Raw genomic sequence first — 12162 nt, 5'->3', positions numbered from 1 at the left:
AAGTCAGTCGATGAGAGAGAGATAGAGTGTGAGTGAGAGAGAGAGAGAGGAGTACTTCTTGTTAAATTCTTATTGTATTTTATATTGTATAGTGTATATTGTTATTATAGTTTTTTATTTTATTTGATTAATTACCTGGCACCTTATTTTAATTATATTTTTATTGTATTTTGTTACTGTTTTATTATAATTTTTGTCGTGTCATTATGTTTTGTATATTAATGCTTTGGCAATATTGTATGTAAACACAATCATGCTAATAAGTACTTTAAATTGAATTGAAAAATTGAGAGAGAGAGAGAGAGAGCTCCTGAGCAAACGCCAAATTGGCTTCCAACCTAAATATCGCACATCAGACCATATTTACACTCTACATACTCTAATTGACAAGCAAATCTACTAAAACAAAAGTCAAATATTCTCATGCTTTGTTGACTTCAAAAAAAGCTTTTGACTCAATTTGGCATGAGGGGTTTTGCTTCAGTTGATCCAGTGTGGCATCAGAGGAAAAACATGAAATCATCAAATCAGTGTACACTAACAACAAATTTGCTGTCAAAATTGGCAACAAACACACAGATTGTCTCCCTCAGAGTTGTGGAGTGAGACAGGGCTGTAGTCTTGAGCCCTACACTTTTCAATATATACATCAATGAACTGGTGATAACTCTAGAACAGTCTCAAGCACCCGGTCTTACTCTACTAGACACTGAAGTCAAATGCCTCCTATTTGCAGATGATCTAGTGCTGCTGTCGCCCACAAAAGAGGGTCTACGGCAGCATCTAGACCTACTGCACAATTTCTGCCAAACATGGGCCCTATCAGTTAACCCCAAAAAGACAAAAATAATGATATTCCTAAAAAGACCCAGTTGCAAAGAGCAACACCATACTTCAAATTAGACAAGATGACCTTAGAACACACTCAGAACTACACATACCTTGGAATAAACATCAGCAATACAGGAAACTTCAACAGGCTGTGAACAACCTGAGAGACAAAGCACAAAGAGCTTTTTACGCTATTAAGACAAATATCAAAATTGACATCCCAATCAGAATCTGGCTAAAAATAATTCAGTCAGTTATAGAACTCTGTGGATGTGAAGTCTGGGGCCCACTCACAAACCAAGAGTTCACCAAATGGGTCAAACACCCAACAGAGACCCTGCAGGCAGAATTCTGCAAAAATATACTGCGAGTACAACAAAAAACACCTAGTAATGCATGCAGAGCAGAATTAGGACTGTACCCACTAATAATTACAATTTAAAAAAAGAGCCACTAAATTCCATACCCACCTAAAAAATAATGATACACAAACCCTTCACCACAAAGCCCTAAGATACAAAGAGCTGACCTCAGAGAGAAACCCCCTTAGCCAGTTGGTCTTAGAACTGACTTTACAATCTAAAACATGTCCAGCTAAATCCCAGCTAGACCAGTCAAATTATTAAAACACAAAAAGATATAATATCTAAAACATTGGACAGAAGCAACAGCTCAACAAAGTAAATTGGAATGCTATCTGTCCCTAAACAGAAAATACAGGTGCATCTCAATAAATTAGAATGTCGTGGAAAAGTTCATTTATTTCAGTAATTCAACTCAAATTGTGAAACTCGTGTATTAAATAAATTCAATGCACACAGACTGAAGTAGTTTAAGTCTTTGATTCTTTTAATTGTGATGATTTTGGCTCACATTTAACAAAAACCCACCAATTCACTATCTCAAAAAATTAGAATATGGTGACATGCCAATCAGCTAATCAACTCAAAACACCTGCAAAGGTTTCCTGAGCCTTCAAAATGGTCTCTCAGTTTGGTTCACTAGGCTACACAATCATGGGGAAGACTGCTGATCTGACAGTTGTCCAGAAGACAATCATTGACACCCTTCACAAGGAGGGTAAGCCACAAACATTCATTGCCAAAGAAGCTGGCTCTTCACAGAGTGCTGTATCCAAGCATGTTAGCAGAAAGTTGAGTGGAAGGAAAAAGTGTGGAAGAAAAAGATGCACAACCAACCGAGAGAACCGCAGCCTTATGATTGTCAAGCAAAATCGATTCAAGAATTTGGGTGAACTTCACAAGGAATGGACTGAGGCTTGGGTCAAGGCATCAAGAGCCACCACACACAGACGCGTCAAGGAATTTGGCTACAGTTGTCGTATTCCTCTTGTTAAGCCACTCCTGAACCACAGACAACGTCAGAGGCGTCTCACCTGGGCTGAGGAGAAGAAGAACTGGACTGTTGCCCAGTGGTCCAAAGTCCTCTTTTCAGATGAGAGCAAGTTTTGTATTTCATTTGGAAACCAAGGTCCTAGAGTCTGGAGGAAGGGTGGAGAAGCTCATAGCCCAAGTTGCTTGAAGTCCAGTGTTAAGTTTCCACAGTCTGTGATGATTTGGGTTGCAATGTCATCTGCTGGTGTTGGTCCATTGTGTTTTTTGAAAACCAAAGTCACTGCACCCGTTTACCAAGAAATTTTGGAGCACTTCATGCTTCCTTCTGCTGACCAGCTTTTTAAAGATGCTGATTTCATTTTCCAGCAGGATTTGGCACCTGCCCACACTGCCAAAAGCACCAAAAGTTGGTTAAATGACCATGGTGTTGGTGTGCTTGACTGGCCAGCAAACTCACCAGACCTGAACCACATAGAGAATCTATGGGGTATTGTCAAGAGGAAAATGAGAAACAAGAGACCAAAAAATGCAGATGAGCTGAAGGCCACTGTCAAAGAAACTTGGGCTTCCATACCACCTCAGCAGTGCCACAAACTGATCACCTCCATGCCACGCCAAATTGATGCAGTAATTAAAGCAAAAGGAGCCCCTACCAAGTACTGAGTACATATACAGTAAATGAACATACTTTCCAGAAGGCCAACAATTCACTAAAAATGTTTTTTTTATTGGTCTTATGATGTATTCTAATTTGTTGAGATAGTGAATTGGTGGGTTTTTGTTAAATGTGAGCCAAAATCATCACAATTAAAAGAACCAAAGACTTAAACTACTTCAGTCTGTGTGCATTGAATTTATTTAATACACGAGTTTCACAATTTGAGATGAATTACTGAAATAAATGAACTTTTCCACAACATTCTAATTTATTGAGATGCACCTGTATAAACTGGCAGCTGGAGCTGTCACCAACCCTAAACTAAGAAAAGTCCTGACCATGTACAGACTCAGTGAACATAACCTCGCCATAGAGACGGGCAGACACAGACAGACCTGTATATATATATATATATAAAATACACACACATTCATATTTATGTTATATATACACATATACTTAATATGTAATAATACATTTATAACATTCCAAATAAGTATTCATTATTTGCTACAGTTAAGTAAATTGTTTATAAAAGTTATAAAATATTTATCCATATTATAATAAATGTATCCATCAAGGAATCAAATCACTGCTAATCCATAAAGTTAAATCCTACATTTTAAAATCAGTATTACTGCTAATATTATGAAAATTGAGAAAGCACGACCATACAAATAAATTAAAAGAAGCATCTTTGTGGTTTTAATCAGATGGTATCATGTTTTCATTGCACAAAATATACACAGAAAACTCATGGCTTAATGTTTCCAAAAAAAAAAAAAAAAAAAAAGAAAAGAAAAAAAAGATTTTTACCAGAAATCAGTTTTCACATGTTGCACAGGTAATTCATACAATAACACAACACTTGAGATGTTTACAGTAATTAATATTATGCCTTCATCATAATAACCAGGTACACTGGCTTTCACCTTCCAAGAAACATGTGATGCTCATTGACATACAGTACTCACATCTTCTTTTACAGCAAAGCATTTAAAACAGCTTCCCTCCTATCAGTTAAAAATAGTTTTTTTTAATGAAATTACACAAAAACAATGACCTAAATATCACAAAAGGGCACACATACTCTACACTACAAAATTGTCATTAAATATTACAAATTTTAAATGAGGTACAAAACTTAAATTTTATTCCTGATAAATAAAGGTGTTGAGACTACTTCCTCTCTTTAAGCCATAAACTCACTTCAGAGGACTTGTGTCAATGCATAGAAATTAGACTCCAACTGAAATAATGACTGAAACGAACCTGTGTTGGACACATAGCTGAATGTACTGTAACTACTATCTACACTTAACAAATAAAGAGACATACATTTTCAAAAAACATTTTGATAGTCTAAATGCACAAATACTGCCCTGAAAAAAAAATCTGCACTCAAATATGTTGACTGTGTGAAAGTGTTTTAGTTACAAAGGTTCAGTCCACACAGAGCTATAATTACCTTCCATATAATGAACAAGATGATCTAATGGCTATTCTCTCTACACTACAGCATATTGGGATGTCAGGTTCAACGGATGCATGTTTCAGTGTTAAAAGTCTAGTAGTGCAATAGCAGCTAACATTATAACTCCAGCAGCATGAATAATAAGCAATGGAAGTATAATGGAAGAATATATATGAAAGACAGGGAAGATACAGTCCATAAAAGACAATCTAATTGGATCTAGATAAATATTGAACATAAGATTATGTGTAAGATCATATTCCTGAATAATGTCAACATTTTCCCTACCCATTGAAAACTGTATTCTTCTGCAGAGAAAATGTAACATCTATCTCACAGATTAAATGTATAACAATATTCCTAATATAAATCTTAAATTCAAAACCTCTTAAGCCATATATATCGAAGCCTAAGTGACCTGTCGGTTTAGATACTGAATTAGCAAAGATCTCTATATAGTGTACTACACTATGTGCTTTAAGCAGAGGAAAGGGTTTCATCACGGGATCAGTTATAAGGAATGATTTACAGTATTACTTTCGCATTACTACTCTATCATCTTTTTTGCACAGATTTTGCTCGCAGTTCCTAATTATTTCTTACAATATGAACAGATCTGTATGGGCACATAAAAAAAGAAATGAATTGAAAAAATCATGATAATTCAGAGCAATCATTGTGTAAATTAGATAATGAGGGCACTAATGACTAGCTGAAGTGGGTGTGGCAGAATGATCCATTTTGGTTGTGTGTTCATCAACTAATATGCAAGGTTACTGTATTCTCAGTATTAAAACTGAGAAGGGCAGTTTGAATTTGGTTTTAAAAAAATTGCATCATCTATTTTGCTTTTTGGTTAGGAAGTAGAACAGATCTTTCCAAAGGAATGCTGGTCTGACATTGGTCTCATCTTCTTTGACAAAGAGGTGCAAAACAAAACTAGTTATAAAAAAATTTAAAAAAATGGGAATGGAATGGTGCAACGCAAAAAACAAACAAATCAAAAAAAAAAAAAAAAACAAGAAAAAAGGAAACCGGGATAATAAATCTGTAAGCAAATACTTCTTTGTTACTAAACTAAGACCTTATGTATTTATGAAACAGTACTAAGTAACCTTTCATTAATGTGACCTACAGAACACAACTGTTCAGTTTTAGAGAGTTCTGAGTGCCATCTACTGGTAACTCGTTTTTATAATCTCTAGATCTATAAAAATCTTGCCTCAAGGCAATTGGATTTTTTTTCTTTTAATTCTTCAAAACAAAACATTTTCCATATAAAGCACTGCAATTAGTAACAACAACCTATATTTGGCTAAAGATTTGGGGGAGATGTCAGTAAAATAAGTCAGGTTTTTGGAAACATTCCATGCGTTACACATCAAAATCAGTCTTCATGGTAAAGAATACGTAGAAGGTTCATCTCTGAAAGAAAGAGGCTTTTTGATTAACAGAAAGAAATGAGAACATTATAAACCATCACAAATGCCCAGATGTATACAATGGGGTGGTGGAATCTACAGTTTATATGGACACAATAGTGTCCTAAAGCTTCTTTTAAGACAAAAGAATGAGACAAGGCCTAATCAAGACAAATGGAAGAGGTTCAATCCACATGTCCTGTGTTCTAGAGGACTCTAAAGAAACGTTCAATGGTCAGTTTTGACTGGAGTCAGTTTGTTTAGGGTTTGGTCAAAATTCTAACCTCATTCAAACAGTCCAGGGTTTAATCTGAGCACAAACTAAGCCCATAACATGTCCATTTACAGCATGTCCTGATTTAGTCCAGCTGGGCAACTACAAGCCAGCACAGCTGACTCATTTTTAAGTCTGGAGGTTTGACGTTAAGCCTCAAGTTTTAGTCCTTTAGGTTCCGAGTTCTGATTTAGGTCCACTGCTATCCAAGCTGTATCTGTCCCGAGTAGATGGTGAGTAAAAGCATGATGGCAAACCCCGTGAGCAGCCCTGCGTTCTGGATGGCGAAAGTGACCAGGGAGCCACTTCCTCCAGCCTCCTCTTCTTCACGACTGACTTCGTTCATCTCTGGGAACTGCAGACACAGACAAAACGGAGAAAATTTTATTCTGTTTTCATGATAATCACACAACTAAAGTTGGCCATTGGCACATTCGTTTGTGATACTCAGTAGGAAAGTGGAAATTAAAGAAATAGTACACCCAAAAATTATAATTCTCTCATCATTTACCCACTCTTGTCATCTCAAAGTCGTATGAATGTCTGTCTTTCGCGGAATACAAACGAAGATATTTTAATGGAGATGTGATGTCTGTTTGTCCAACACAGGCATGTGATCGGCTAAGCACAAAAAAGCAGGAAACTGTACAGAGCAATCATCAGTTGTCAACATTAGTTAACATAAACTAACAATTAAAACCACTTCTATTGCATTTATTAATCTTTGTTTAAATTAATTACAACATTTGATATTTCATTTTATATCAAATGTTGTATATGTTAACATTAGTTAATGCACTAGGAACTAACATGAGCTTACAATAAAAAGAAAATTGTATATAAAATGCTGTAAAATATTGTTAATTGTTAGTTCATGATACCTATTGCATTAACAAATAAAACCTTATTGTAAAGTGTTAACATTAATTCTTGAAAAACACATAGCTATTGTTGATCAGCACAAAACCACCCAAACAGAGAAGTTATAAATAAACTCAGCTAAAAAAAGAAACGTCCTCTCACTTTCAACTGCTTTTATTTTCAGCAAACTTAACATGTAAATATTTGTATGAACATAAAAAGATTCAACAACTAAGACATAAACTGAACAAGTTTCACAGAAATGGAATAATGTGTCCCTGAACAAAGGGGGGGCTCAAAATCAAAAGTAACAGTCAGTATCTGGTGTGGCCACCAGCTGCATTAAGTACCGCAGTGCATCTCCTCCTCATGGACTGCACCAGATTTGCCAGTTCTTGCTGTGAGATGTTACCCCACTCTTCAACTAAGACACTTGCAAGTTCCCGTACATTTCTGGGGGGAATGGCCCTAGCCATCACCCTCCGATCCAACAGGTCCCAGATGCGCTCAATGGGATTGAGATATGTGCTCTTCACTGGCCATGGCAAAACACTGACATTCCTGTCTTGCAGGAAATCACGCATAGAACGAGCAGTATGGCTGGTGGCATTGTCATGCTGGAGGGTCATGTCAGGATGAGCCTGCAGGAAGGGTACCATATGAGGGAGGAGGATGTCTTCCCTGTAACGCATAGCGTTGAGATTGCCTGCAATGACAACAAGCTCAGTCCGATGATGCTGTGACACACCGCCCCAGACCATGATGGGCCCTCCACCTCCAAATCGATCCCGCTCCAGAGTACAGGCCTCGGTGTAACTCTCATTCCTTCGATGATATACGCGAGTCCGACCATCACCCCTGGTGAGACAAAACTGTGACTTGTCAGTGAAGATAACTTGTTGCCAGTCCTGTCTGGTCCAGCGAAGGTGGGTTTGTGCCCATAGGCGACGTTGTTGCCAGTGATGTCTGGTAAGGACCTGCCTTACAACAGGCCTACAAGCCCTCAGTCCAGCCGCTCTCAGCCTATTGCAGACAGTCTGAGCACCGATGGAGAGATTGTGCGTTCCTGGTGTAACTCGGGCAGTTGTTGTTGCCATCCTGTACCTGTTCCGCAGGTGTGATATTCGGATGTACCGATCCTGTGCAGGTGTTGTTACACGTGGTCTGCCACTGCGAGGACGATCAGCTGTCCTTCCCATCTCCCTGTAGCACTGTCTTAGACATCTCAAAGTACGGACATTGCAATTTATTGCCCTGGCCACATCTGCAGTCCTCATGCCTCCATGCAGCATGCCTCAGGCACGTTCACGCAGATGAGCAGGGATATCATATACCAATGTCTTAGAGGTCAACGTTTGCAGAATTAAAAGAGATTTCCCTCAACATGTACTGTTCCTGTGCTGCTTTCACAATTGTCACACTGATGTTTCCACATTAATATAAAAATGGCAATGAATATGTTCTTAGTTCTTAGGAGTGCTGACCCCTCTTCATCATGTGGCTAGTATTATTTCTGGATTTTGAATTTTTACAGAGAGTGGTCTTCGAAAAACTAAATTTTTATTACATCCGTAACCCAAGTTAATGTTCCGATCTAAACGAGGGAAAAATTTGTCTAGATTGAAAATGTTTAAATGTCTGCTGTATCTGCAGGGTTGTATGATTATACAGACAAATGGTTCGATATATGTATAGATAAATTTCACGATTTCACTGCAAATATCGTCAGTAACGCTGGAATTACAGCTAACAATTTTTAACCTGTCAGCAACTGTGGCAATGGTTCAAAACTGTTTTATATTCGACCATTTTATTTCTCTTGATGAATTAAAATAAATCTGTCTTGAATGAAGTCCCGATCGGCGAAAATCAGGATATCTCTATCTCGCGCGTTCTCAACAAAGTGTGTGCGTGACGCAGAAGCAGCTGTCAAGTTTTTCTGAGGGAAGGTTGAATGACACTTGTTTGTAAGAAAAGTGCTGACAGAGAACGCAACGGACAGGACATTGTTGATAACCTGAACCCCCGATGAAATATACTTTTTTTTTTTTTTTTTTTTTACACAATTCATGCGGGTCACATTTGCAGGTCGGAAAAAACGGAATTCCGGATTAATCTGGAAGAATCACATCCCTGCAAGTGAATGGTGAAGAAAAAGTTTTAAAAAAGCACATAAAGGCAGCACAAAGGTAATACATAAGACTTTGCTGGTTTAATCCATGTCTTCTGAAGCCATCCAATCGATTTTGGGTGAGAACAGACCAAAATGTAAATCCTTTTCCACTAAAAATCTTCACATCAGCAGTCCCCTTGGCGATCATGTTTTGAAACTCGATTACACTTCTTAGCGTCATCTAGCGCTCTGCGCATGCAAGCACTAGGGAGCGTAATCGAGCTAAAAATCATGATCGTGCCTAGAGACAGCAATGGCAAGATGTACAGTGAAAAAAAAAGAGTTATATTTTGGTCTGTTCTCACACAAAACCGATTGGATCGCTTTAGAAGACATGGATTAAACCACTGGAGTTGTTTGGATTATCTTTATGCTGCCTTTATGTCCTTTTTGGAGCTTGAATATTTGGTCACTATTCACTTGCATTGTATAGACAAACAGACATCATATCTCCATTAAAATATCTTCATTTGTGTTCCACGGAAGAAAAACAGTCAAACAAGTTTGAAGACGGCATTGGGGTGAGTAAATGATGAGAGAATTATGATTTTTGAGTTAACTATTCCTCTAAAGGCTTTTTATAGGTTTTGTAAACAATAATCAATTATTAATAATCAAACTGACGTGTCACAGACTATATCGCCAGCTGCAGGTGGAAATTCTTCTCCCAAATGAACGTCATGTAATGAAAAATAGTTTGATGGCTATGAAAGCAACAACTAAATTAAGTTTTTAATTTACACAGTGAAAATACTTTCAATTTATGTTAATGTTTTCAAATGAGTAGTTTCTTCTCAGTTTTAGTATATGATAATAACCCTGATATTACCCTGATATCTTCTGTATCTACAGATTAACTACCCCACCATCCATCCATGCATCCCATTTCAACAGGCTTTCAAAAACCAGCTTGTTTAAAGCCAGCAACAGATCAACACCATGTCTCTTACCATATCAGCCAGTGCTATATAAAGGAACATGCCCCCAGCTAGTGCAAAGATCCAGCTAGGAGAGAAGCGATTTCCAGCCAGGATGCCAAAGCCCATGCCCAGATAACAGCAGCACGCCGACAGGAAGTTAAAGAACAGCGCCTGCTGGATGCTCATGCCAGCATTTAGCAGGATTACAAAATCACCTGGACACACGGATGCATCAGAGTGTTGAGACGACAAACACTGAACATGTTGTTTTGTTGTCATTTTTCATTTTAAGGAAAATTGTAGATTGTTAGAGGATAGGATCTGCAATGTTTAACCAAGTTCCGATCTTGCAGATTTTGCAGGACAGATCTTTAGCTGTTTCGAAAACTTGAACTGAAAATCTTTGACAGGAATTTGACTGCTAAAATGATTAGCAATATTCCTCAGAGTAGATTTAATATTTAATTTGACACAAACAAATACAAGTCTCTGAGGCACAGAAGTAGGTCTACAGTAAGTTCAAATATCATACATTTGTTTAACCGGTGTTGATTGTTCAGTTGACAGAACATTTCAAATACAACTTTCCACAAAATTCCAGAGGACAAAAAATACGTTGTGAAAATTAGAAATGACTCGGGACCTTAAGACAATACATAAACATATTTAACAGACTGTACTTCTATCCCTCACTGAAAAAAAGCATTTCTGCTGCTTGTTTAATTGACCTAATTTAAATGAACTAAAGCAACACAATTCTAGAACATTTTGTCACAACTTGATTTCATTGCGTTGTAAAATGGAAGTTTATGTAATCCATTTGAGTTGAGACTACAAAAATACTTTTTGTGGTGTTAATGTAGCATTGATGAAACTGGATTTCCATTGGCTAGCGTGCTATGCAAGGGACTGGATAGGGAGAACAAGTGTTGGCGTTAAGTGTTATTTTATGCATTTTTGAGCAAGGTTAGAACAGGAGGAGATCTGATACTGTTAAATGTTCTATTATTGTGGTATTTAAAAAGAGTGTCTGTCATGCTGGAATTTTGGGGGTTACCATTTCCCTTTCAAGTGATACTTGATTTGAGTGCTGCTTAAGGCGAAGGTATACTTAGTTTTTCTGCGTTCCGGACGCAGTCGTGCCCGGTCGGCTGCATTGCCTTTCAAAGTATACTCATTTGATCGCAAGCACACTGTGACTGCAGCAACAATGGGCACAGACCAGGACTGTCTGGGTTTGGCCCAGATTTTCTCAACACGCGGACAGTCCTCATCTGTGCGCATCATCTGCGCAGTCACAGTGTGCATGCGTTGAATGCGCTCGTATTTTCTCCATGTAGACTGTGCTGATGACGAAATCTGCATCACGCATGCTGTGCACAGAGCAATCAGCAAGGTGGACAACTGAAATTTGGCCTTTAGCTCTAGAAGCAATTGCTACTAAATTGCTTATAAAGCTGTCCTTACATATACTCACCTGGCATGTACTAATGACTAATAAAATAAATTAAGTTACACTAACATAAGAAAGTTAATGAAATAAACCTTAGTAAATTGATGAAGTTCGACGAACCTAATGAAGATGAGTTAAATCGACTATGCTATATTAATTTGACCTAATCCAAATAAATTAATTCGGCCAATTTAATTAGATTACTTCAATTCAATTAAGGGTACTGACCTAATTTTTTGAGTGGTGTTGTTTGCTTTCACAGCAAATTAAATATGGTGTCCTCAATGTTTACAAGGAAAGGGCTTAAACCAGTTAGTATTTAAATTTACACTGAGTTTGCGAAGTTTACTAACACTCAGCAAATCGCTATGAAGATTTATAGGCTACTGACTTCTCGCATTCATTGGAGCATTAAAGAGGAGGTACAACTCACCTAACTCATGTGGAAACTCCTCGCACAGAATTGCCACTGACGTACTGATGCCCTGAAACACAGAGGCAGTGAAGGAGGCCCCAATAGCTAGACCATCTATGAAATTATGGAGACCATCGCTCAGAGTGATCATCCACGCCAGAGTACCAATGTCAGAGTACGCCCTGCCCTTCAGCCAATAACATCCACCTGTTCCAGCACCACCTGAACTCTGAGAGTCCTGCATCAAGGGCACGAACACAAGAAGAGGGCAAAAGTGTAAATATGAGAATGAAGAGTAATACTTGTATACATACATAAGATTGGATG

At 37.8% G+C, this 12162-nt stretch overlaps 1 protein-coding gene across 2 annotated transcripts in view; it reads right to left on the bottom strand.

The window, feature by feature from the left end:
* Positions 1 to 4207: 4207 nt before the first annotated feature.
* LOC127437035 (metal cation symporter ZIP14-like) overlaps positions 4208 to 12162 on the bottom strand; it is a 40248-nt gene continuing 32293 nt past the window's right edge. For both annotated transcript variants that reach the window (XM_051691667.1, XM_051691678.1), the window contains 3 exons: positions 11854 to 12073; positions 9998 to 10182; positions 4208 to 6368 (listed from right to left, as the gene is read on the bottom strand). In XM_051691667.1, the coding sequence (XP_051547627.1) occupies positions 6216 to 6368; positions 9998 to 10182; positions 11854 to 12073 (558 nt within the window). In that variant the 3' untranslated portion in view covers positions 4208 to 6215. The remainder of the gene's footprint in view (positions 6369 to 9997; positions 10183 to 11853; positions 12074 to 12162) is intronic.

The sequence above is a fragment of the Myxocyprinus asiaticus genome, chromosome 4 (assembly GCF_019703515.2).
Source record: "Myxocyprinus asiaticus isolate MX2 ecotype Aquarium Trade chromosome 4, UBuf_Myxa_2, whole genome shotgun sequence".
NCBI classification, from domain to species: domain Eukaryota; kingdom Metazoa; phylum Chordata; class Actinopteri; order Cypriniformes; family Catostomidae; genus Myxocyprinus; species Myxocyprinus asiaticus.
This window is presented reverse-complemented; position numbering and strand designations above follow the sequence as displayed.